This window comes from Anabas testudineus, chromosome 19 (assembly GCF_900324465.2).
Source record: "Anabas testudineus chromosome 19, fAnaTes1.2, whole genome shotgun sequence".
Lineage (NCBI taxonomy): Eukaryota > Metazoa > Chordata > Actinopteri > Anabantiformes > Anabantidae > Anabas > Anabas testudineus.
In genome coordinates this window covers 12,740,013-12,766,485 of record NC_046628.1, presented here as the reverse complement: position 1 = coordinate 12,766,485, position 26,473 = coordinate 12,740,013, and the positions used below count along the sequence as shown (strand labels likewise).

The window sequence follows — 26,473 nt, the reverse complement described above, 5'->3', positions numbered from 1 at the left end:
TTCTTCGTTGTGATGTTTCTAGGTATCTGGAAAGAGAGAATTTGTTGGAATTTGGTCTGTGTGGATGTGTTTGTGTGGGCACAGGAGTTTGCGTGCGTGCGGACGCATGTGCACACATCTGTGAGATTCATTATTCCACAAGTGGAGTCTACAGATGGAAACTATGATTCAGGATGATGATGCCTCTTTGACTCAGCAGGGACAAGTAGAGAGTGAGAGAGAGAGAGAGAGAGAGAGGAGAGAGAGAGAGAGAGAGGGATAGAAGTGATGGAGGAAGAGAGAGAGAGAAAGAAGATGAGATGAAGATCCCTATGGAGGTAGATGTTTTTGTATGCCAGCAGCACTCTCATCTTTAGTTCACCATCTTCTGCAGAAATAAAGAAAGTAATCCCAAGGACACACACACACACACACATCAAGCTTCTTATTTTTACCAGCGGTTTATGGCGATGCCAGTTTTCTCACTCTTAAAGTATTGGAACACTTGGGCAGCCAATAAGTGTGTGTGTGTGTGTGTGTGTGCGTGCGGTTTTATACAGTGCATGCAACATTGATTGCATATTTTTGTGTGTCTCCGTTTAGAGGACGAAGAGTGGAAATGATGTGTCTGGGAAACCTGCAACGAGATGTCAACACACACACACACACACACAGATACACACACACATGCACACTCACATGCACAGAGTTCCTTCCATCCAGCTGTGTTTCTTGCTGGGAGATATGCAGCCTAGTTCATCGCCAGACAGATGGATAATATATGGCCCCTGCTCCTGCCTCACACACACGCACACACACACAGCTAAACACACTCTCAAACAAATACATAACCACATTAGAACTTTGCAACAGTCCGCATGTTCCTCGCTCAGATTTCTCTCTCACCAACTTGTTCTTTATTTCTCTTGGATGCTTCAAATTACCGAGGAAGCTGTGGTAAAGGAGAACAAGGAGGCAAGGAAATGAAGAAAAGGAGACAGACGTTCAATCACAGCCTCTTTGGAGCTGTGGCAGGGATAAGCCTACCAGCTGTGGTTTCTAATCGTGAAGAAAGGCAGAGCGGCGAGGGCTGCGCAGGTATGCAGGGTTAAGTCCCTGTTTTTCTTCTTTATCTCCTCGGCTGCAGTCCTTCTTGTATTGTGCTCTGATGTACCACTATAGTGGCTATATTTCATGATGACTACCTACATAATTTATGTGTGTCCAGGAATGAGTCCGCCGAGATGTTTCCCCTGGCTTTTGATTTACCTCTGTGCAGCTGCGGTGTGTGCAGGTACCACATGGCGCTCACATGCGTACTTGCTCAGAGACACAAACAATCTACATGCATTCAAATTTCTGTCACGTTTCTCCACCTCTTTCTGTATCGCTAATGCAAACTTAAGTATAATATCCAGCACAGACCACCCACACTTGTACCTCCTCTACAGGTGTGGGTGGGGCAAAAGTTGACAATGTGTCAGAAACCTGTCGCTATCCATGTGATGACCTGCTGGATTTGCTTACTGAGATCCATGGCCTGCGTCTTGTGACCAGCAACTTACTTGAAGACCTGGAAAGAGTAGTAAGACACACAAATACATGTATCTATCACATGCAAGCTGGAATGTGTTCAATGTATTTAACTTTCTAATTACTTTTTCCTCCATTATGAAAAAGAAAAGGATAATTTCAGATATGTATTTATTTCTATATAAAAAAAAAAATACATGTAAAAGTCCATTTGAAAGATGTAGTTTATTGTGAATTAATCACTATAAAATAATTGTTCCTTTTTTAAGTATACATAATTTTCTATGCACTTCACATTAAAAATGAACGGGTTGAATTTTGAGGGACATATGTGTAATGAAACCAATAGTTTGTTCTTCCAGTACAAATGGAACAAGTCCTTTTCTGGCAAGTATCAGTGTGGTTTGTGGTAAATGTCTTGGTAATTTTGGGGAAAAACATGCAGAAAGAATAACATCAGTGTTAATATGTTGGCTACTAATCACCTCACCACAGTTCTGGCTTTATTCATCAGGTCTCAGGAGCACTAATAAAAATGCTGTTGTGTTCTCAGTCTAGAGAAAATGAAGAGATGCGTATATCTTTGACTGAGCTGAGCAGCAGCAGTAGTAACAACAACAATAGCAGAAGCAGCAGCAGTAACAACAACAACAACAACAACAGTAGAAGCAGCAGCAGTAACAACAACAACAACAACAGTAGAAGCAGCAGCAGTAACAACAACAACAACTACAGCAGCAGCAGCAGCGGCGGCAGCAGCAGCAGCGGCGGCAGCAGCAGCGACGGTAATGACTATGGCAGTGGCGATGGCAGTGACGACAATGAACTTGACAGAGACAGAGATGGGGAGATCTGGTGTGTGCAAGACGGGCGAGTGTACGAGCAGGGGGAGGACTGGGAGGTTGACAGCTGCACCTCTTGTTCTTGCCAGGTCAGTGTTGAACAAATCTATTGCTGTGAGACTTAAATACCTTGATTCTATAAAAACTCAAGTTAGCCTGGCTCTTTCCAAAGGTAAAAACTTAAATAAATAACTAAAAAATCTCTTCTGTGTATATTTATTCTTGTTCAAATATCCGCACATAGTCTTGTCTTCCTCAAACAATATCATTAGTTTTGTCAAAGATGGATTGAGGGGGTAACTATCTTAATATGACTCATGACAACAAACCATTTCTCTGCAAGTACTGGAAGAAGGACAAGTACTGCAAGTACTGCAAAACATCTGTCTCAAATAATATGGTTGACTAATGATACTGTTATAATGTCTGTGAACATCTATGTCTCCTTTACATCACTTAGGAAGGTAAGGCGGTGTGTAAGCAAGTGTCTTGCCCTCCTGTATCCTGCATCAATCCATCCTTTATTGATGGCAAATGCTGCCCTGAGTGTCTCAGTGAGTTCCATTTGTCTGCAGCTATGGTTTAATGTTGAAAATGTGAGATCGTATTATTTTAACAAGAGGATACCAACATGTATGTGTATGTATATATAGAAAATGAAGATGGCTGGTCCCCCTGGTCTGAGTGGACTCACTGTTCCACCACCTGTGGACGTGGGGGACAGCAAAGGGGTCGATCCTGCAATGGGATCATGCCGTCCTGTGCTGGCCCGTCAGTTCAAACCCGCAGCTGCACGATGATGAAGTGTGACCGCAAGGGTAGGACATCGCTCTGCACGTCTGGTCTGTTTTTGATTTCATTTGTTTTTCGCAAGTGATTCAACATAGTCGGTCCGAGGGAGTGTAGTGAACACTCTTCACAGAAATATGGAACTTCGGACAAACACATTTTTGAGATTGAGATCATAATTTGAAACATGCTGTTTTGGTTCTGTGTATGTATACACAGTGTGAAGCTGTGGTAGTTGCCAGTGTTGAATGTTACGGTACTTACTGTAGGGACTTTTCCAGGCTACTACACTGACAACCTGGGCATTTTACAATCTGCGTGTGCTTGTTTACTGTGTAGTCCACACTGGTGGGAACTGGGGCCTTTGGTCTCCTTGGTCTGCATGTACCACCACATGTGGAGGAGGCAACATCACACGGGTGCGTCTCTGCAACAACCCTCCACCAAGGAAGGGGGGCAGAGGGTGCATAGGCAGTGCCATAGAGACACAGTCTTGCAACAATAAACCCTGTCCTAGTGAGTATGAATCTGGCACAAATGGATAAATAAACTGCACTATAGCACAGCTAGCTCACAGTAGTGTTTGTGTGTAGTTGCTGGAGGCTGGACAACCTGGACCGTATGGTCACTGTGCTCAGATTCATGTGGGGGAGGCCTTACAAGTCGCCAGCGGAAGTGCTTGAACCCTGCTCCTCAGAATGGTGGGAAGCCTTGTGCTGGAGATCCAGTGGACTATGAATCTTGTAACAAACAACCATGTCCTATAGGTAAACCTAACTCCACAAACCACAGCATATATGCACATTTCCACTGTGTAAGCAGATATTATACTTCAAGTAGGCCAAGCCTCACATCCGTGAATAAATATTAATCCTGTTTTATTTAATTTTATAAGAAGAAATGTGTCAAATAAAAATAAACAGTTAATTTATTGTTTTCCTTGGGACTGTGTAATAATACTCATTCACTTAATATGTAGGCGCGTGTGTGTGTTTTCAGACTCGTGTTTGCTATCTAATCCATGTTTTCCTGGGGTGAAGTGCACGTCACATAGTGATGGATCATGGGAATGTGGCGGCTGCCCGTTGGGTTTAAAAGGCAACGGCACTCACTGTGAAGATGAGAATGAGGTAATGACCATGCAGCTCACTCCCTTTAAAATTCGTAGATGTATCAGGCTGTCATGGCGGGCAGACACAGGATCCGACTACACAACATTAAACCAGAAATAGCACATTGTCAGTCTTCATGTCAAAGTTCACAGGGGTGCTGGAGCCAATTCCATCTGTCACTAGGCAAGAGGCAGGGTGCACAGTCATGAATGAGCCTTGTCTGATGTAGTGATCATGCTGAAAGTCATTAATGCTCTGTGGTCTGATCCTGGCAGAAAGTTCTTCTTGTACAAAACACCTATAACACATTAGTATTTATAGTTTATGTATATTTCTGCAGTGTGAGGTGGAGGGTGTGTGTGTTACAGAGTGTGTGAACACAGACCCTGGGTTCTACTGTCTGCCCTGTCCTCCTCGCTATAAAGGCACACAGCCGTACGGTCTGGGGCTGCAGGAAGCACAAAACACCAAGCAGGTATGTTTTTGAAACTAAAACCTAATAACTATTTTTTATAATGGATTCCTATGGGAGAGTCTCTTCAGCAACTCTTCAACTTCTTCTTCTTTCAGCTTTAACTACTTCAGCATACTTTCAGCTACAGAAATCATTCAGGTATCAAAATGTTCAGCTATTTCTGCTCTTTTAATCTTCCATTCAGTTTTTTAATATCTTTTATAGTTTTTCTATAATTACAGTTTTTGTGACTTGATGTTTTTGGCTGATTTTGGACTTTATAATGGGAGTGAATGATGGAACGTTGGTGCAGCTAGAGTGGATGACGTCACAGCTTAGAGTGGAGAGGCCGATTTTTTAAAAACAAAATCTTTGTCAATAAACTGTCAGCACGGCCACAATTTTTACTCTTTCTGAATAATTTCTTCATAATATTGTAGATAAACTTGTCCTGATTCTGATAAGATATTTGTCTAAGCTCAGAGACAAATCGTTTTTTCCCTGTGAGCCTCAGAGTGACGGGAGTCCCCCTCCGCTCTCCCATTAGCTCCAATGTTAAATTCGGTCTGAGATTCTGTCCGACAAGCTGAAGGATCCACTTGGATCTCTCGCTCCTGTGACCACAATTTTCAGTCCTCTAACATAAAATTCACACTAGTGGTTCATTAAAGTCTTAGCTCTCACGTAGTTAACTTTTTATGACGGTACCTATCGTAGTTTTGCTGAAAAAAGCCTGTTTGTAAGGGCTCCAAATCAGTTTTCACGAGTGAAAATCTTGGCAGTTGAAGTTTCCCGCCTCTCCCCTACAGTCTCCGTGGCAACGGCTGTGTCGGGTCACGTGATCAGGGCTGTTTATAAATCAGCGTCAGACACTTGTACAGGCTCGTGTGTAGTTAGCATGTTTATGCTAGCGGCTCTTTGCTAACCTGCTTCAGTTTCTTCTACTTTCAGCTCTTTTTAACAAAACTGTTTAACTTTTCTTTTAACTTTTATATTTTAGATAAATTCAGCTATGTTTTATCAACTTCAGCAAATTTATTTCAGCTTTTTTAACTAAACATTTAACTTTAAATTTAAATGTTTAGATAAATTCAGCTGTTTTATGAACTTTAACAAATCTATTTCAGCTTTTTTAAGTTAACATTCAGCTGTTTTATCTTCTTCTTCATATGTTTATCTCTGTTAAAACACTTCCTGTTTCTCTTCATCAACTTTCAGCAGTTCTTCATGAATCGATTCAGCGTTTCAGCATTCACAGTGCATTTTCTTCAGGAAATGCTTTATCTAGTTATCTTTGAGCTATAAACATAAATCACTGTAGAACTCTGAAAGAGCTGCTTTGGTTGTAGGTGTGTGAACCGTATAATCCTTGCAAGGACAAGACGCACACCTGCCACAAGTATGCTGATTGTGTGTACCTGGGCCTAGCGTCTGAGGTCCTGTACAAGTGTGTGTGCAGTGTGGGGTTTGCTGGTGATGGCTTCTTGTGTGGTGAAGACTCTGATCTGGATGGCTGGCCCAATAACATACTGCCCTGCAAACAGAATGCAACCTACCACTGTGAAAAGGTAAAAATACACTCACACAAAAGCATTAAAGATTGCTATAAACGTATTTGAATGGTTGGATCTAATCCCATGTTGTGACTGTCCATAGGATAACTGCCCCATGCTCCCAAACTCTGGACAGGAAGACCTGGACAAAGACGGACAGGGAGATGCCTGTGATCCTGATGATGATAATGATGATATCATAGATGAGAGGGTGAGACTGTGGCTGCTAGAAACATTAAGGTTGCAGTGACTGAAAAGAGATGCTCACATCCCCTTTGTCTGTGTGTGTGTGTGTGTGTGTGTGCTTGGCATAGGACAACTGCCCACTAGTGTACAACCCTCGCCAATTCGATTCTGACAGAGACGGGGTTGGGGACCACTGTGATAACTGTCCATTCGATAGCAACCCTCTGCAGACAGACACTGATGACAATGGAGAGGGGGACGCCTGCAGCTTTGACATTGATGGAGATGGTAGCAGATACTCAATTAAACTTGGCCAGAAACATGCAATTAACTATCCAATTACTGTATTTCAGACTAAGTAGAGCTCTCCATAAATATATAATGATTCATAGCTACACTAAGATCATTAATTAATCATAAGATTTCTGGTGCCATGTTTCTACCTGTCCAGCACAGAGAAGTGATTAAACTTTAAAATCTTAACACCTTATTTTAGCTTGAACATGCAAATTAAAAAAAAATGCATTTAACCCTGGACTGGGTGGCGGTGAACATTCTTATAATTTGGGGGAATATGCCACAGTGTATGTCATAGATTTTTCACATATTTATGTGGACGGGTCTAAAGTACAGTGGAAATGAACTCCACAGATTCACACTAAGTTTGTATTGTAATAAAAGTACTGTGCATGTATTGTGATAGAAGTACTGTGCAATTTACTAACCTAAAGAAAGTGAGTTTAGTTAGTTAATTTACACAGTCTCATGGATTTTATCTCTTTCAGAGATTCTGAATGAACGTGACAACTGTCCTTTAGTCTACAACACTGACCAGAGGGACACAGATCTGGACGGTGTTGGAGACCAGTGTGACAACTGTCCCCTGCTACACAACCCACTGCAGGTTCCTGAAAAACACTTTATTAGTGTTATTAGTCGATGTCAATCAGTGTTGGAAGGATTGGTGATTTTAATACATTAAACAGAAGCCCAGAGACTGTGATTCAACACTATTTGCACGTGTGTGTTCCTGTAGCGTGACTCGGACAGTGACCTGGTCGGGGACATGTGTGATGATAACGATGACATCGATGAGGACGGTCACCAAAATTCTCTAGACAACTGCCCCTACATTGCCAACAGCAACCAGGCGGACCATGACAATGACGGGAAGGGAGATGCCTGTGACCATGACGACGACAATGATGGTATCCCTGATGACCGGGACAACTGTAGACTGGTTCCCAACAGGGACCAGGTGGACTCTGATGGTCAGTGTCAGGTTTAACTCTACTGAAAATCTATCAGCAGATGTCTGACAACATGATACAGATGTGAGCAAAAGCTAACTAGTCTGTGATCATACTGGGAAACTATTTTGTTGAATGATAAATGGATAAATGATTTTGCAGTGATATAGTAAAACCTTTTGACTATTCAGGTCATGTTTATTTTGGACATCCACATAAAGCGTTTATGCCTCTCTGTAGTGTGACTAATCATACTTTAAAGATTGTTTAATCTATTCACCATCATACAGGGCTTTCTTATTGCATTTGCACTTTATATCCTTGGGTCAATTTTTATTTCCCTCTTGACAAAGAGGAAACTACATTGTTACATTTGCTTTACTTATTGCTCTCTTTTGCAGGTGATAGCAGTGGAGATGCTTGCTATGATGACTTCGACAATGACAGTATTCCAGATGCGTTGGATGCCTGTCCGCTGAACCAGGATATTGGGTCCACAGACTTCAGGAAGTTTCAGGTTGTTTTGTTGGACCCTAAAGGCACCACGCAGTCTGACCCTCTTTGGGTGATCCGCAGCCAGGGTACAGAGCTGCTACAGACGGCCAACTCAGATCCTGGGATCGCTTTAGGTGAGGTTGTCATCAACCCCAGAAAACTTATTCAAGTATGATGAAATTTGCTATTGTAGTGTAAAAGAAACGAATATTTGTATGAACAGGATTTGACAAGTTCAGCGCAGTGGACTTCAGTGTGACGTTTTATGTGAACACAAACCGAGATGATGATTACGCAGGCGTTGTGTTTGCCTACCAGTCCAGTCGACGCTTTTATGTTGTCATGTGGAAACAGGTGAGATAATAATGCCGAAAGCTGATGGAAACTCCTACTGGCTTCACTAATGATAGGAGAAAATTGGCTTTCAAAACCTTTGATTTTGGTGTTTCAATCCAAAGTTAGACTGTATATGTGCCAACTTAACCTTCACACTCCTTTTATCCTCCGATTTCTGCCCGTCAACATGAGCAGGTGTCACAGGCCTACTGGGAGAAAAAGCCATTCAAAGCTTTTGGCTCGGCGGGAGTCTCCATCAAACTGGTCAACTCCACCACAGGACCAGGGGAATATCTACGTAATGCCCTCTGGCACACCGGAAACACCAGAAACCAGGCACGGATGACTCATCACATACCCTCTCTGCCTGTTTTTATTCTGCTTGTTGTATTATATTTGGCACAAAATGCCTTTTTCAAACAAGTAAACCATCCTCTGCTAAACTGATGCTGTAGATCAAACTAACACTAACCTTAAAAGATTTAAATAAAACAATGTTGGTTGTGTCTATTTCAGGTCAGAACACTGTGGCATGACCCCAACAAAATTGGCTGGAAGGACTACACAGCGTACCGCATGCACCTTATCCACAGGCCCAAGACCGGGTTCATCAGGTACAAACTTGCAGGAACATTTCCCTTAATCTTACTTCATCTTTTGGCTGGAAATATGGCTCTGGTAAATGGTGATAGATATCAACATAGACACGGATAGTCATAAACAGGACTATTGATATGTGAACTTACATGTATTGAGTTGAAGCATTTTTTCTTTCGTCGGTTTGTTTTGACTAAATTTATATTTTCATATTTAGCTGTCAGAAACCACGGTGGAATCAAGATAATTTAAGTCGCTTGACTTTTTAACTTATAAAAATAAAATCTGAAGGCTTCCTTAGGGAAAGAACAGATGTTTCTCTGTCTTGTAAAAATAAATCTGCAACAGCAGGAATGTTTATTTTTACAGTATTAGGTATTTTAGACTTGGCTTTTAAAATAGTGTTTTAAAGTTTATATTTTATCTGGCCACTGATTTTTAATTAGTGTGGACATGACAATTAACTTACAGGAACTTAAGATGTACTTCTCCATTTTGCTGAGCATCATGCCTGTGTGTTTAACTTATAGATACCCAGTTGTGTCTACTTTTGCATCTACTAACATGAAACTACATTAAATCAGCAACAATACAAGTTCAGTTGAAGTAGGTTTTAATGGTGCAGCAACATTTGCTGAATAACTTCTTGAATTTGTGAAAATCACATTCAGCACCAACCTCGAAGGAATAATTAACCCTCAAGTGTCCTATCATCAATCTCCAAGACTTACTTTATGATAACAGTGTAATTCACTTTCTTTGTTGTACCCAGTTCTCCTACACTTGCCACATATACTTCTACTTAGTCGTACTTCTCACTAATGGACTTTCAAAAAAACCTCCAGGCAATGAGTTCCCTGTGCTTTCTGCAGTTTATGTGCAGATGCAAAGACCAGGAAAAGTACTACAGTGATGATTTCAAGCTGAGAAAAACTGAGGGGAAAGAGAACAAAGTTGTTATGTGCCAAGCACTGTTGAAGTTCTAAAAAAACTCTTGGTGAAGACTATTTTTGAAGATGCAGCTATCGTCTGTGTTGCATTCTGGGCATTGAATGATCGCACTGACTGTACAACTGCACACGTATTGAATGTGAGCCTGAAAAGACTTGCTTGCTCTTTGATTATGAAGGACGGACTCACATTGATATTTTGGATCGCTGCTGTGAAGCTCCATTGTAGCTGTTTTAAATATATCTCCATTTGACGTCATGTCCTCCTTAAAATCGTAACCTTCAAATGAACCATAGCTGTAATATAAATGCAGTGAAAGTGACTCAGAATTGTACTTTTAGTGTTTAAAAGTGTGTAAAAGTACTTAGTGTAGATACATTATTTTCTACCAGGTACCCACAGTAAATGGCTTTCTTTGATTAGTGCGTTGTTTCCAATGCAGGGTGGTGGTCTATGAGGGCAGAGAGATTTTGTCCGACTCAGGTGCGGTGTATGACCATACCCTGGCTGGAGGCAGACTGGGACTGTTTGTCTTTTCTCAGGAACACGTCCTGTTCTCAGACCTCAGATACGAGTGCAGAGGTGAGACTTTCTGTCCTTTCAGCAAAGATTATTAATCTGTGCTGAAAGAAACACGTGGATCCTTTAATTTGTAATAATGCGTTGTATATTCACTTTAAAATCCTATGTTAAAAATACATTTTACATCTGAGATGTTGTGGAGAAAAAGAACGAGGTAGCAGAAAACAGAAGTAATCAAGTAAAGTACAAGTATGGCTAAAAAAATCACTGTGCTGTGTCCCTGATGACTGCATCTGTGTTTTTGTTTACTGTTTCTGCAGATAACTGAATTATTTTGCTGGGATATTCAGAAAACTCTACAACGACCAACCAGAGATGCACAATAATTTTATAAACTTTTAATATGCATAACCTAGAGAGAGAGAGAGAGAGAGAGAGAGAGCTCCAGAGGATGTGCCAGACTGATGCTTTTGTCCAGCCAAGACTATTAATTAGTCAACACCATCTATCTATCAGCTTTTAATGCAGCACTATTGATTTCAGACTGACTCTTTCGCTGTATATTACTGTAGAACTCTGATAGCATCCCTAATGACGAGAACTTCTTGTTGCTTTTCATTAGTGCTTTCCTGACGGTTGTAAATAATAATTTATTGCCACATGCCAGATATGAAAGGGAGAGGGATGTGAGGATAAATTGATGATGGAGCACTGTGCAGATGCCTGGTGGTAACTTATCAATAAAAGACCTTTTTTCCAAGTGTTCCTTTTTCTTTCCTTTTCTTTTCCTTTTCTTTTCTGACTCTGATTGAGGCGACATATGGAAACATAGTCTCTAGCGCCTTCAAGTGGTGGAATGAAGCATTACAAATAATGAATGGGATAGATCAAGGTTAGTTGGTGACGCTGAATAAATTGACTTACTTGACTGCAGATAATAACACACTACAAAGACATTACATCTTAATAAAAGGTTTTGTAATCAAAACTGTATTTGTCGGTAATTTAATAGTTAGTAGGTTTACTTTTCTTTATGTGTGATGTCATTGTTGCACTGTTTGAGTTCTGTCACCCTAAAAAAAACAAATCTGGATTACCAAAGTAACCAGACCCTGAGCCTTAATGATTAAACCTGTTAGACCAGCTGGAGAGGAAAGTGCAGCAATGCGCACTAATGACGCTCAGGTACACGCCTCTCTCTCTTTATCTCCATCTCTTACCTGTTGCGGTGAGTGAGCGACGTCACATCCCGCCTCCAATCAGGTGCGAAGAATGAGGAAGACGACTTTGCCATAAGCTACAGTAGAGAAGAGAAAAGTCTTCCACACAAGTTCAGTCTTTCTGGTTAATTAAACCTAGTTGGGTGTGAGTTTTACTCCAAGTCGTTCGTGGATCTTGGGGGGGGAGGATGGCGCGCAGTTTCACCGCCGGCTGCTGCGCTCGCTTTGTGGAGGGACGTCAGTCAGCGCTCAGCTTTGCGCTCTTGGTTGTCGGATACGTCGCTTACCTTATAATCGGCGCCGGGCTCTTCTCCGCCATCGAGCTGCCCTACGAGCATGAGCTTCGACGGGAGATGAAGGCGGTTCGGATGGAATTTCTGAGCAACAACACCTGTGTGTCCGAGGCGCGTCTGGAGGAGCTCCTGGCCCGAGCGCTGGAGGCCAATAACTACGGAGTGTCCATGCTGGGAAACAGCACCAACCGCAACTGGGACTTTGTGTCCTCCCTGTTCTTCACCAGCACCGTGCTGACCACAACAGGTGAACACATTAGTTGTAATACTCCTCCTATATTCAAACACATATTGCACATATCTCCTGCTTTAATGAAAAGTTCATTCTTAGTGTGTAGTGTTTCATATTTCACCAGGATTATGACACAAATCATGTGTATCAATATCAATGTCTATAATTATGTGGAGCTACAAGCAGCAGGAGTTCATCTTGTAACTTAGGTGTTGAAATATTAATGTTGACAATATTAACATCTTGTTTGTTTTTAGCAGTTTTAATGAGAATGCACAAAAGTTGTTTTACATTTGCAAAGTGTCTCAGGACAAAACACTGAAGCTGTCAAAAGCTTTGCACAAGTCAGTGCACGCTGAGGCCCAGCAAATAAGGGAGGGTTGCCTCAAGAAGAACGAACCTGTGTGAGGTTAATGTGGATCAGACTGTTTGCTTTGGCAAGCTGGGATAAGACAAAGAAGAATTAAGAAGAGTGCATTTCTTATGTATGCAGACTATTCTTCATTTTTAAAAATCCTTCTGTCTTGCTGTCCTTCCTAACTTCTAATTATTTTTATGTATGTGTAAATCTTCACAGGGGCTAAGTGGCTCCTGCACGAGTCCCTCCTCTAATTATAATGCTGTAATTAAGGCTGTGCTGCATGTCTGGATGTGTTTTCAGGTTATGGCCACAGTGTTCCTCTCACAGATGAAGGGAAGGCCTTCTGTATATTCTACTCCCTGTTTGGCATTCCTGTTACCCTCTTCTTCCTCTCTGCTGTGGTGCAGAGGATCATGGTCCTCGTCTCTCACCGTCCAGTGTCTTACTTCCAACATCGATGGGCCATGTCTAAATCGAAGCTAGCCACCATCCATGCCGTCTGCCTTGCCATCATCGTCACCACTGTCTTCCTCATCATCCCTGCGTGGATTTTTATCACCCTGGAGAAGGACTGGAACTTCCTGGAGTCTTTGTATTTCTGCTTCATTTCTCTGGCAACCATCGGCCTTGGGGATTATGTCCCCGGACAGGAGCAAAGTAAAGAGAATAACCCACATCCACAGCTTTACAGACTGGCCATTACAGGTGAGTAACTTGAAATGGCTACTACCGCTGTTGTTACACAACATGTACAGTGGACCAAAGTGGTGTAGTATGCTGACATAAACAGTTTAGAAAACATAATTACAGCTCTGAATAACAGAAAAGCCTTATTGCTTAGTACTGCTGCTTCACAACAAGAAGTACACAGGTTCAAATCTACAGCTCGGCCCATGTTGACTGTAATTTGTCCATAGTTGTGAATGTTTGTCTGTCTCTACATGTCAGCCCTGTGATAGACTGGTAACCTGTCCAGGGTGTACCCTGCCTCTCACCCAGTGACGGCTGGGATTAACCTTGAGAGGAATAGCAGTAAGGATGATGGATGGATGAACTGTCTCATATTAACATTTATTAACCCACCGTGTTGGGAGTCACTGCTGCAATGTAAACACCTCAACTGATATGAAAACCCTCAAACCACACATACACTTCCTGTACAAATAAATCTCACACTCTAATGTTTCGTTGGAGCGCCTTTAGCTTTGATTATGGCACACAACGGCACCAATCCATTGATTAATAACCTGGTCATTCAGTATGTTCAGGTCGTCAGCTGACCTCATTCTTTGGACACATAACGTTGCTGAACCTAGACCTGACCCACTGCAGCAGCCCCAGATCATAACACTGCCCCCACAGGCTTGTTTTCTTTGCTTGATGCATGCCAGTAATTAGACCCTTCTGAAACAGATTAAGACATGGATTGTCATGGTTGTAGTTACATGCAGTAATTTTTCAATAAATGTATTAGGATACCATTTGTTTTTATGAACAAAGTTAAACAAAGCATTGACTGTTAACCACCACATCCTTTATTTGATCTTAATAGTCACAATCTGTTGGACTTTGTTTGCATTGCTGCCATTGTTTGTGTGTGTGTTTGCTCTTCCAGTCTACCTGCTGCTGGGCTTGGTGTGTGTCCTGGTGGTTGTGGAGACGTGTTGCGAGCTTCCCCATTTCAGACGCCTCAGACAGAGGTTCTACCAAGAAAATGTGCGCGAGCTGGACTCAGAGACCACCCACATCATTGACCAAGATCACCTGAGCGACCAGCTGAGTGACCCCTCGGAACATATAGCTGATCGCCTACCGGTCATACCATCTGTGTCAGAACAGGCAGCGTCCCTAAGACAGGAAAGCAAGTCAGTTCCTTACACTCCAGCATCAGGATCAGCTGTTAATAAAAAACAATGATGACAGATGGTCTGCCGCATACAAGTTTTAAAGGACTTGTTTGTGAACTTTTCTCCCATGTAAGACTGTTCAGGACTCAGTTACTGGCTAATACATAACTAAACGTGCACAGTAGTAGTCAAGTAGTACTAGAAGTAGTCTCTGTGTGTGTGTGTGTCTACATTTAAGCTGACTCAGTCAAAGTAATTTCTGCCATTGCCAAACCCAACACGTTGTGGTGTAAGAAGGGGAACCACCCATTGATATCAGGATGCTATTGTTGCTTTTTCTCCTGTTGTTCTATTCCCTGCACATAACCACCATATCTGTGACACAGAGGAAAGGCTGGGCGTCTGGAAGGAGGGAAACTCCATGAGTTTCCACTTCCTGTCAAATTCTTGATGCTATAATCCATCATGGCACAGTTTTCTCTAGAGGATTTCACAGTCACTTTAGCACATTATGCAATCTATGATAGCATTTGCATATGAAATTTGCCTTCTTGGAAGTTGTAAAGCAGCAGCAGGACAATGAGACAGTAGCATCAGATAGCCTATTGTGCATTATGTGCAAGAAGTCCGAGTAGAACAAGAACAAGTAATGGCAAAGAATAAAATGCATTTGTTCCAGCGTCTTGCAGGTAATTGTTGGCCTTCAGTTCCTGCCAGCATGTAGAAGTCTACTGTGGAAATCATATTGCAATATGCACTCTCTCATCACTAGAGGGCAGCACTTTCACTTTATATGCAAATACTGCATAGGTTTGGATTTCAGTGGGGATGTATTATTGTAGACTTACTTATAAATACTGTATAATGTTACACCAATATGTATTTGTTACAACTGAAAGTGAGGGAATGTTTGTTTAGAAGAAACAGTTTTTATTAGTTTTTATTATATATACACTACTGCTCAAAATTTGGAATGACTTAGAAATGGTATTGTTTTCCAAGGAAACACACTGAATAGGCAATATAGCAAAAGAGCAGGACATGCAGAAGTCAGAGTTAGAAACAATTATTTTAAAGGAAATTATAAATGACTTCTTTAAACTTTGCCTTAATCAACAAAATCTAACAAACCAAATAACACCTTTTGCAGCAATTACAGCCTGGCAGACCTTAAGCGTTCTACCTGTCACTGAATCTGATGATATTTCAGCCCATGCTTCTTGGAGCATCTCCCACAAGATGAATTGGATTTAAAGAATCTTCCTCCATACCATATGCTCAATAGGGTTCAGATCTGTGACTATGCTGGCCACTCCGTTACAGTTCTGACTGTAACGGAGTGGACTGCTTGTTCTTCAAATGTTAATGACACATTTTGGAGGTGTGTTTTGGGTCATTATCCTGTTGTAGGATGAAATTGGACCCAATCAAGTGCTGTCCACAGGGTATGTCATGGTTCACGCTGCCTCCACTACACTTGACTGATGGCATTTTCCACTGTTCTAGCATCTTTTAATTTGCTCTGCGTTTCACAAATGTTCTTCTGTTTAATCCAAATGCCTCAAACCTGGACTCATCTGTCCACAACACCTTCTTCCAGTCTTCCAGTGTCTAATGTCTGTCCTCTTTTGTGTTTTGTTTTTTTGGCCAGACTGAGATATGGCTTTTTCTTGGCAATTCTACCATTAAGTCCAGCATCCTGAAGTCTCCTCTTCCCTGTTGATGCTGACTGATTTGTATTTGCTGTGTACTATTTAGTGCAGCTGCCAATAGAGGACTTGTGAGGCGTCTTTGTCATAAACTACACAGGACATGTTGCTGATGTTCAGATGCTACACTAACCTAAAGAATGCCATGCTCCCTTGTTTGCTCCATTATTACAATGGTACTGTGCAACACAATTGAGAAAGGGTTTTATCACAATCAATTAGTCCTATAAAATTGTTAAAAATCATGTGATTGTTTGTGAAATGGATGAATGAAGTGATCCCAAACTTTTGAGCGGTAGTGCAATTTGTCAAAGATGTCCCCTATAAACTAAACAGAATATATATCTAAGTACAGTATGGATGTTTGGTGGATGTTTTAGGTCTGTAAGTCAGACTCACTTTTATTCCTTTGCCGGTTCAAAACAAAGAATATGTCTTCCAACAATAATATTTTCACAGCAATTTTTCTGGTTTATGGGATTTAATCAAGAACAGATCTGTCATGGTAATAAATAAATCATTAAAATCCTTCTGGAAATGTGGAAAAGTGTAAATAAATCATGCATTAATAAACATGATATCATAGGTTATGTTTTCACAAATGTATAAATGACAAACAAATCAAACATTTTATATAAACATGTTATTTTATTTGTGTCATTTTCACATTATAATTAAAGACACATACGTGCAGACTGATGTTGGTACAATGACACATTCGTGCATGCATTCAAATTCAAACATGAAGCACAAACATACACACTCATGCACAAACACACAATCTGTCCTTCACCCAGACAAACAGAGGTCCCTCCTCAGTGAGAGAAAGCATTCATCATTCAGAAAAGTCCTTGAGTTTAGGAGCTGCAGGAGTGTTGATGTGCAGCAGGTGTTGACCTTTGAACTCTTCACATAGGCTGGAAAATGTACAACTATGTAAATCTTATTCACAAATGAGTGAAATAGTCCAACATAAACTCACACAACTTTTACAGCGTTCTCTCATCACCAACACTCATACAGTGTAAACACAGTACGCTTGTTTGTTTATATAATCCGTGGATGCTTAGAACAACGACGCCAGAGAGGGCGCAAGCTAACAAGAAAGAGGATGAAGAGAAGTATAGCCATGAGAGTGACTATGGAGACGTAGCCAGCGTGGGGCAGAGGGGGGGTGTCAGGAGCCTCAGCTGGAATCATGTTAGTCAGATTCAACATGTAGCCCAGCGTCCAGCCTGCATCACTGCCTTTTATCTGGATACAACACAGGATGAGAGGAAACAATGGCACAAATCATTTACTGATGTACTACAGGTCCGTACAGTTTACAGGCATCCACATGTCATTGAATACAGAAAATTCAAACCTAAATAGGTAAGTGGAGAAACAGAATCAGCCCTGTATACCAAATTAAATGTAATGTGTAAAAACATTTAATACCACATAAAATGTAATTTAGTACTTTTTCACAGCTGTACAGTTTCTGTAGGGACAATGGGAAATAGAAGACATTCAAAATCCATTTTTGTCAGCAACAACAATTCTTTGTTACATAAATAATCATTTAATACAACTTGGATCCAGATGATTGTGGGAAAATTGATTGATAATCAACTAGTTTTGCTAATTTAATGATTTTAAGACCTGACATTAAAACATGAATGAAGTCCGTCACATGATACGCTATTTCTTTCTTTCAATTCAATTTCAAAGTATTACGTCATAACTGCTGACGCCACACCTGGAGTCCTCCAGACAGTCGCGCTCGTTTTCACCTGGCCACGCGGACAACCACGTGACGCTCACCGTCCAATCATATTCATGGAGGTGCGCAGCGCGGCCATTCCGACCGGAGAACCCAGAGCTGTCCTCACTGCAGGAATGTCGAGTTTGTTTTTACTCGTCTGTTAATATTCACGCACAGAAGAAGCCGGGGTTTCACAATATTTGCTGTTTTACTACGACCCCTGTTATCCGGCTACTCATTGGACATCCAAGGCCTTTAACCCAGACCACGGTAGGTGTCTGCTGCTTCAGCAGGTTGTTTTACGCACAACCTTGGTGCAGTTTGTGTTGACAGAAGAATAGTTTGGATTTAATTTCTAGTCAATATTGTTAGATTGCTACTGTGAGTTTCCTGTATTACTCCTAAACAAATAATTTATTGTAGCAGATCAACTAATTTCCGGTTTGGCTTTGGAGCTGAATTCATTTTAGTCATATTTTACCTCATGGTGTCATTTTTAGGGGGTTCCTATTGACTCGCTGCATTTCAATGTCTTTGAGCAGGACATCAACATCTGATGGTTAGGGTATGCAGCAGTGTATGTAAATGTCTTGTATGCATCAGGTTAGGTGTAGGAGTGTGTGTGGGATTTGGTGCATGAGTGTTGTCTAAGGTAGTAAACCTTATACAATACATCTGAATTTTAGCCTATTGAATAGACAGTGTTTGATTCAGTATAGAGTAACATCTCTAGAGACAGAGGCTTTGTTAAAGAGAGAGAGCCAGCCTGAAACCAGTTTTAACCTTAATCAAATCCTAAAACCTTGAAAAAACATTTTAAGTAAATGATAATCAGTCATAATCAAGTATTTTTTCCACCATGCCTGTGGAGAAATGTGTAAAAAAAAAAAAAAAAGCTAACCAAGGTGAAGAAGTGCATTAAAAATCAATAGGATATGACATAAATTGGGTGGGGGCTCTGGAGTGTATACAATAGGAAAGGGCTGGACTGTGACCTTCTACTGACCTTCTTGATGAATTTTATGTTGGAGTAGCTCTCTGAGGTGAAGTTGTATCCCTCTGTGAGCAGGGTGAGGATGTATGTTGCACCAAAACAGTACTCTTGCAGATAATTTACTTTGACATCCGGATGCTGGGCCATTACCTGCAGTTCAAATGCAGTGAATATATTCAGTTTTTTGTGCTGTGTACACAGGATTAGAGCCATACTGATTTTTTTGTGTATGTAATTAATTCCCTGACCTGTTTCCAGGGGGTAGCGCAGTAATCTTTTATTTTTTGCCTGACTGCATCCAGTGGGATGGATGTATTGGTCAGGTTAAGGAAATTCATCACAAAGTAGTAAGCTGAGAAAGCCTGCCGAGAGAGAGAGAGAGAGAGAGAAGGGATGAAGCAAGAGGTAATGAACTTGCATTAGTGTATTTACCAAATGAAGTAATCACTTTATAAATACAAAAGGTTTACTATCATCACTGACACTGTCTTTGAAAGTAATTCCAAGGAAGGCAGAAGGTTTGTGGAAAGTGTTCACATTTTCAGTGTCACTCACCTAACAAATAAAATTATAACTGTATGGCAAGACATTATACGATGCAGATTAGTAAAGCACTTGATACTTCTACTGTCACTGACCAAAAAGACAAGTCATGTCTAAAACTGAAGTTACTTTGTGGACTGTGACTATCAAAGCTTACAACAGAGAGCTCTGCATGTTTTTTTTAACACCCGTGGGTGCACATTGCATCCTGTGCATTGCCTGTACGATAAGCTGACAGAGAAACTGTGATATCGGTGTTAGATTACCCCAAATGGCCCCTGCAAAAGTGGCTGGAAGACCCCATTGAAAGAGCATTGGCTGTATTTGCAGGAAGTAAAGTCGAAGACTTTTTTGACGACTTCCTGGCATTGTTGAAAGTTTCCTCGCCCCATGTGAGTGAAGGTTGCAGGCGCTCCCTGGGGTTTCCTGTTTGACACGCAGGGGCTGTTGTAGAGATCTGAGTAGCTCTTTGTCTCATTGTAGCCAGGGTGGAAACAAGGGTCTAATATTGTTTCTGGACCTGACTAAAAGATTACAGAGAAGAGAGGAAGCAAATGTAATTAATACAGAATCCCCTTTTTTTTTGATTGGATTTGAGCAGCACGCTAATGTAAACACAGAAACTTAATTCAGAACTATACCTTAGTCTGCTGTGCAAGCATCAATTTCATTGCTTGGTCTTTCCCGTAGCACAAGAAGCTGTGAGTGTACAGGTTATAGTTATTTCCGTAGAGTCGGAAAGTCACTGAGTTGCTGGGTGACTCAGAACCATTGTAATTACTCGACACAAAGCTAATCTGAGTGGAGGCCCCTCCAAGATCAAGAGCACCTGTGGTTTCCAAGCCCTGCAGTAGAAACGGTGGGCAATTAAGTCACGCCAAAACAGGACCACAGAGACACGCACAAAAGACATCTAAAAGAGAACAAGTTTACAGACGTGTGATTACAGACCTGTTTGAGACGATCATCTAAGTAGTTGACTGTGACCCAGCCGAAGGCGCCCTCCTCCTGGCCACTTAGGATTCTTGCTCCTTGAAAGGAAAATGGGAATTTCTGCAGGGCTCCCTCCACAGCCTGAAAGACTTGATCTGATGCCGAGCCGTTTTCCATACTGCATGCACACACAACACAAATTCATTAGATTGATTCATGTCCATAATGCAGATCAATACAGTGCCACATAAATACTAAATGGACTGTGTCATATTTAATGGATTTGACAGCAACATGTTTGCTATTCCAGCAGTAAAGTTCATGGGGAGATGAATCAAAACCAGCTAGTGGAAAGTGCTACTGACAGCACTTTGACTGCATACACAATTACAGAGTGGGGTAGGTAGTGGGGCAAATTCTGAATATTAGGGGAAATGTGCATTTGTTGCATGCCATACTTAAGCAATCTCATTCCTGCAGTAGCCCCCAGATAAAGAGGTGTCTCATGGTGTCTTTTTCCCGGCACCTTCATCTCAGCCTCCTTCATGCACTCTTTCAGAGACTCTCCTGCCTTCCAGGGATCAGATGCATAGCTGGAGATACCTGGACCTACAAGAAGTGCAAAATGTCAACAGGAGGGTTGAGCATAAATTTTGCGACCGTAAAATATAAATGGAGCCTTTTGTTGAGAGGTTCTAGCCTGCTTCAGAGCTAAAGGTTAACTGAAGAAATGATTAATCCCTGGTTGAAAAACATAACCATAGTATCATTGATTTGGATTTCCAGCATGATTGTGGTCTCTGGGTGTTTGCACAACCCCATGAAAAGACCAAAACCAGCAATGTGTTTGCAAGGTTTCTAGTTGCTTTAGAAGACGTAATTAGTATTTAGTATTGGGCTATTTTCAGTGGTGGATTAATACACATTTGATGCTTTAATAAGTGTTTACTGGAGAAGGATAGTCTAAGCGGCAGTAGACTGAAAATAAATTACAATGGCTTTGTTCAGGGCAATGTCACCATGGGTGCACTGATGATTATCGAGTCGTTTTGCACAACAGAATACAGTGGAGTTAGCTACAGTACTTTTACAGTACAGATTTTTGATAAACACCCACTTTAAGCTTTGGCATTGCTGTCGGTAAACGCACCTTTTCAAAGTTTGGCCCTCTGTCCCTGGCTTAGTAATAATTAAGTAAATGAAATGAGGGAATGAGGAGAGATTGACAAGAACAAATTAAATATAAATAAAAAAAAATGTTTTCTGATTGCTTCATAGCGGGTTTTTTTCTAAAGCTCAGATAAACAGCTACAGCTTTAGACAACACTGCGGGAAAGATCTGTTTTGCTTTCCTCTCTCTGCTCAGAGCAGTGTGTGTGTGTAACCTGCAGTCAAACAGACATGGAACCAGATGCATGTAATGTTTACAATGCTTGGAGTGGAAGAGAGCCTTAACAGCAGCTTGGTTTAAAGAGTCATAGCCCATCTCTACTGCATCTTTATCTCATGCAAAGCTTTGCAATCTCTTGATGCATACAGACGTAGCTGCTACCGAATTACTGTTAGCTTTCACTTCCCAGCAAGTCATTAAAATTGGCATAATGAGCACCATTCGTGTAAAGATAAAGGCTATTGGCGAAGTGTTGAATCAACAGTTTGTGTATTGATTCTTCAACAGCTTGATCAATTACTCTTATCTCCATCTAAAGCAGTTTTTTGTTACATGTATGATTAATGAGCCCTGTGATTCCCTCAGGTATAATATATTCTTCTCTCTTCTTCCCTTCATTGTTTGTGAGCAGCTTATTCGGAACAGGGAAGGAAGGGCCATTCGAAGGAAAGAGGGAGCGAGAGAGAGTCATACAAGTACTACAAATCCCCATCTACAAAAGGATTTGCATTTCAGCTTTATTTTGATACCGATCCAATAAAATATACCTGCAGCGGTCACGATATTGTTCCTTGGGTGAATGGCTTGGGACGTTCTAGAGTCGGTTTAACAGACTGTTACAGAGTGTGGCATGCTTTAATAATTCAGCAAAACAATTAGCTGCCAAGGATGGCTCCTCTATGGCTGAGTGACTTTAGATATAAACATTTGGATCAACATTGTAGTTCCAGGAAAAAAAAAATATTGGCTGGATCTCCATGTCCTTCTATTGATTGTTCCTCAATTCGCTCTTGACCCGGAAATTGTTTGACACCTTCTTTTTGAAGGACATCCCAAAGTCTCTTATTTTGCTCTAAGAAGTGAAGAGTGGGGCTGTTTGGGGAGAGATAAGCGAGGATACACAAGACCATGCTTGGCAGAAGTCTCCTACCAGACAGGTACACTCCTTTCTTAGGAAATGCTCTGTGGTTGGGACAGTGTAACTGATTGTACTGATCTGAAATGGCTTCACAGCACTAGCACATTTTATACTGTACTGTTTATAAGTACACTGATAACATTAAAAATAAAATAAAACTAAACTAAAAACACCGAAGTTTTTAATATATTGTCTTCAGATTGATCCTCTAGCTTGTTGATCTGTGGGTCTTAGTTATAAGGAGCTTTATTTGGACAAATACATTTGTTGAACATTAGTTTGATGTATCCACGTAACTTATCTTGGTATAAAGAAGCATGGGTTGGCATTTTGAGAACATCTATTTGTTTTGTTGCATGACAACCTCTGGAATATTTGCTGACTAGTTTTTATTATCTATATGACAAATATATGTACAACCTCTGGACCAAAGTCCTTTAATCACTAATTTAACTTGATGACTTACTCAGTACTTTTATGCATCTTATCATTAAGTGAGTCATTATTCGCGTGTTACATTATGTTTTTATTGAGCCATGATGCAGCCATAAATGTAAAGAAATAATTGCCTAGAGTTTCCATTAGTTGTAAATATGAATACATTTCTAATAAATTCTGTCTGTAAGTGGTGAAGGGGCTAAAATGATTTAATCAATTGAGTTGTTTGTTGCAGACATCCCAACTCACCTAGAAGCTGTGGGAGTCTCATGCATATTCATAGCAGCTTCCTGATGTTCTCTCTTTTTGTCTTAAGTGGACCAAGTACTTTTTGTGTAGAAGACGTGCCTCAAAAACATTTAATGTTCATGTGATTATTCTTTCATTCAATTAAATGTACAACCTCTGTGAAAAATTTAGTGCACAATGCATACGTGTAGTGTGTGTGTATCTATGCATGTGGCAGCATACTGTACCTTTGACTTTGCAGGAATGTGTCTGTTCAACTCTTCCAGTGTTGTTATCTTTTTCTGCTGGCCACTCATAAATATAAAGAGCTGTGTGGGAGGATCCAGCATCCAGCACGATCCCATACTGAATTGGAGATAAGAGGAGGAATTCCAGTTCAGTGCTTGGTGGTGTTAACTCAGGATGAATTTCATCAAGACATGCACTTGAAATATTGAGTGTAATAACTGTAGAGCCCTCAGATAAACTTCCCACTACTGTATCAGCCATGTACTGATATGCAGGCCTAGTTAACATATACAGTAGATAAGTTAACTATGTTCTGTTAATTAGGTCCACGTGTATTACAAAAACGTTGATAAGGATTCTGAATAACAGCCCTTGGCCTTATTTGGTGCTGGGTTTCTAAGGGCACAAGAATTTGAGGCTACAGTATATTATCAGGAGGCCATATTAGGATAGTCCGTACTACAGCTGCCTCCCTTACAAGACGCAGTCAAAACGTTTTAGTATTTTCTTTACCATACCTTGTACTTTTGGGAGAGGGGCATATTCTGCAAAACTGCTACCGTCACCAAGGCAACAATCGCTATGACACCAATCACAATGATGATGATGGTCACAGGCCAGGGGTTCTTCTCTTTCATCTCTGAGAGCGGGGGTGGAAAGACAGACAGGAAGGGGAGGTGAAAGGATTGCCGGGCAAAAAGGGAAAACATGGAGGGGGGGTTAGCAAGTCTTGCATCCAGATGTTTGTGACATCACAGCATGTGTGCGTTTGTATGTATGAGAAGCAGACTGTCGATGGGGGTTCCGGAGACTGTTCGAGTGTTCAGTTGTGTTGTTTTGTAACTAAGGACTACAATTAGATTTCTGATTTAGTGTGTCTGAACTCATGCCAGGTGTTTCATTGATTCTAGGTGGGCTGTTATTTCAGCCACAGCATGTTTGAAAGAGTATTCCCTTCTACCAGCACTAAAGTATTTAACTAATGTGGAAAGATCAACAAGATTTCCACTTGAACAATGATCCAAGGAAACCCGTATCAGGTTTCCTGTTAACAGAGAACAAATGGCTTCAATCAAGTTAAAATTTTGTGGAAACGCTGAACTATTAGAGATAAATCTATCAGTGACAACATCCAATGTCCAAGGTATTTTTGTAATCCTGAATATATTTGGCTGTTCCCAGTTTGTTAGGTTCCCATTCCTTCCTAAGTACTCATTGAGTTGCGACTGTTTACTAAAGGGATTTGCACCACACGTACACACAGATGCCATTGCTGATAATATGTGCTTATATGTTCAGTTTATAAAGGAACAAAAACGCTCTGTGTTCACAAACCTATTATTATTTAAAGGACTGATCTAAAAGATACCAGTCTGAATAGTCACGCTTTCACACACTCTTTCACACCATTTCTCTTTCTCACACACCCTACGAACACATGCACTTTGTGGTTGCTATCTGAGTAAGCAAACTGGCACACACTATCTAGGTGTACATGACATCTGAAAGTACGGTACACATTCATGAAAGACTAACACACACAAACAGCTGTGTTTCCACTGCAGTGATCGTAAACCCTGTACTGTGGGAAAACGCACACTGAAAGTTAAGGCTAATTAAAGCTGTGAAGAGCGAGTGGAAAAGAGCACTTACCTCTGTTGTGTTCTACAATGAACCTACCACTGACAGAAGAGGGAGAGCGGCAGGGAGATAGCGAGCGAGACAGAAAGGGGGGGAGTAAGGGAGGGAGAGAGAGAGTGGAAGTGGAAAGGAGAGTAATGTGGGTAGGACAGAAAGAAGAATGAATGGATCAAGCGAGGTAGCAGAGTGATACAACGAGAAGAGGTTTTTCCATCGTGGCCAGACAGTATTAGAATAGAACTGTGTGTGTGTTTCTGGTGGAGTGGCCCTGCATTGAGTTTGGCATTTCCTCCCCAAGCCGGGGCAGCAAACCCAGTCACTATGGAGACACAGCTGAAGTGTGTTTGTGCGTGTGTCAGCGCACCCTCGTGTGCGTGTGAGCGCTTTTAAAAAGGAGTCTCTCTCACTAACACACACACACACACACACACACACACACAGAGTAATGTGAGTTATGACCCCAGCACCGCTCTGTTCATTCTCTGGGATGTGCAAGAGGGAGGGAAGTGGAGACTCCTGTTTGGTTTTGTTTTTTGTTTTTTTTAGGCTGTGATGTCATCTCTGTGACAGATTGGAATCCCCTGTTCTCCTCTGAGTCTGTGTATAATAGCAGTTGCTGAAGAGCTAGTGTGTGTGTGTGTGTGTGTATGTGTGTATGTGTGTGTATATGTGTGCGTGCAGACTCAAAACATGACTCGCATGCAAATGTGCTGATCCATCCTGGTATTTCCGTCTCTTACACGCTATTTATTTTGCACCAGTATTTGATGATGTGTAATTTTTATTATCCCTTAACCTTCTTCCTTGTTGTCAGATATGTGATTACCCACTGCACACATGAACACACACACACACCCACTACACAGTATTCTGTGATTGATTGACTGACTGTTACAATTTCTTTGTAAGAAACCAAAGTTCATGTTTTGTTTTTTGTTTTTTTCTCTTGTTACTTGAGCAGATGCAGACCGCTGTTTATTTATACTGTTTGTTCAATAAACAAACATCATTTCATTTCGTTTCTATCTTTCTGCAAAGTTGGTGTAGCATCCTTTGAGTCATATAGGGAAATTACACTCAGACTAAAAGTACAACTTGCTGGAGCAGACATGACAAATGTTAGTTGGATG

The 26,473-nt window shown here is 41.1% G+C and overlaps 3 protein-coding genes and 1 long non-coding RNA gene across 6 annotated transcripts in view; 3 read left to right on the top strand and 1 right to left on the bottom strand.

Annotated features, from left to right (window-relative positions):
• Positions 1-785: 785 nt before the first annotated feature.
• Positions 786-11,523, top strand: LOC113155848 (thrombospondin-2-like). Its single transcript, XM_026350562.1, has 22 exons — positions 786-1,077; positions 1,208-1,273; positions 1,431-1,564; positions 2,066-2,168; positions 2,340-2,443; positions 2,815-2,908; positions 3,008-3,172; positions 3,483-3,659; positions 3,737-3,910; positions 4,143-4,273; positions 4,596-4,730; positions 6,059-6,277; positions 6,366-6,473; positions 6,577-6,736; positions 7,234-7,352; positions 7,485-7,719; positions 8,100-8,327; positions 8,417-8,547; positions 8,725-8,865; positions 9,046-9,143; positions 10,520-10,659; positions 10,920-11,523. The coding sequence occupies exons 1-22, from the start codon at positions 858-860 to the stop codon at positions 10,925-10,927; spliced, it is 3,090 nt and encodes a 1,029-aa protein (XP_026206347.1). The 5' UTR covers positions 786-857; the 3' UTR covers positions 10,928-11,523.
• A 347-nt stretch (positions 11,524-11,870) lies between these two features.
• LOC113156526 (potassium channel subfamily K member 1-like) lies at positions 11,871-16,846 on the top strand. The gene is made up of 3 exons (XM_026351741.1): positions 11,871-12,359; positions 13,006-13,410; positions 14,321-16,846. The coding sequence occupies exons 1-3, from the start codon at positions 12,008-12,010 to the stop codon at positions 14,620-14,622; spliced, it is 1,059 nt and encodes a 352-aa protein (XP_026207526.1). The 5' UTR covers positions 11,871-12,007; the 3' UTR covers positions 14,623-16,846.
• Positions 16,847-16,889: 43 nt separating this feature from the next.
• entpd1 (ectonucleoside triphosphate diphosphohydrolase 1) overlaps positions 16,890-26,473 on the bottom strand; it is a 14,868-nt gene continuing 5,284 nt past the window's right edge. Inside the window, exons 1-10 of one of the 3 annotated variants that reach the window (XM_026351738.1) lie at positions 25,356-25,730; positions 24,221-24,342; positions 23,702-23,819; positions 20,937-21,087; positions 20,497-20,656; positions 20,187-20,390; positions 19,812-20,069; positions 19,251-19,364; positions 19,015-19,152; positions 16,890-17,515 (exon numbers count right to left, since the gene is read on the bottom strand). In XM_026351738.1, coding sequence (XP_026207523.1) covers positions 17,309-17,515; positions 19,015-19,152; positions 19,251-19,364; positions 19,812-20,069; positions 20,187-20,390; positions 20,497-20,656; positions 20,937-21,087; positions 23,702-23,819; positions 24,221-24,340 — 1,470 coding nt within the window. In that variant the 5' untranslated portion in view covers positions 24,341-24,342; positions 25,356-25,730 and the 3' untranslated portion in view covers positions 16,890-17,308. Of the gene's footprint in view, positions 17,516-19,014; positions 19,153-19,250; positions 19,365-19,811; positions 20,070-20,186; positions 20,391-20,496; positions 20,657-20,936; positions 21,088-23,474; positions 23,659-23,701; positions 23,820-24,220; positions 24,343-25,355; positions 25,731-26,473 lie in introns of those variants that run through there. The other 2 variants (XM_026351737.1, XM_026351739.1) reach the window with 2 other exon arrangements.
• The window catches only part of LOC113156527, a 27,415-nt gene continuing 18,463 nt past the window's right edge, over positions 17,522-26,473 (top strand). The window contains exon 1 of the long non-coding RNA XR_003298307.1: positions 17,522-18,278. This is a non-coding gene — a long non-coding RNA (uncharacterized LOC113156527). The remainder of the gene's footprint in view (positions 18,279-26,473) is intronic.

What these genes read in the sequence shown, in the direction of transcription:
- LOC113155848 (XM_026350562.1), top strand. Translation starts at nt 858, where the DNA reads ATGTTCCTCGCTCAGATTTCTCTCTCACCAACTTGTTCTTTATTTCTC. An exon ending in CAACAATAAACCCTGTCCTA is followed by an intron (nt 3,660 to 3,736) that starts GTGAGTATGAAT and finishes GTTTGTGTGTAG; the next exon opens with TTGCTGGAGGCTGGACAACC. An exon ending in AAGCACAAAACACCAAGCAG is followed by an intron (nt 4,731 to 6,058) that starts GTATGTTTTTGA and finishes CTTTGGTTGTAG; the next exon opens with GTGTGTGAACCGTATAATCC.
- LOC113156526 (XM_026351741.1), top strand. Translation starts at nt 12,008, where the DNA reads ATGGCGCGCAGTTTCACCGCCGGCTGCTGCGCTCGCTTTGTGGAGGGA. An exon ending in CACCGTGCTGACCACAACAG is followed by an intron (nt 12,360 to 13,005) that starts GTGAACACATTA and finishes ATGTGTTTTCAG; the next exon opens with GTTATGGCCACAGTGTTCCT. An exon ending in TTACAGACTGGCCATTACAG is followed by an intron (nt 13,411 to 14,320) that starts GTGAGTAACTTG and finishes TTGCTCTTCCAG; the next exon opens with TCTACCTGCTGCTGGGCTTG.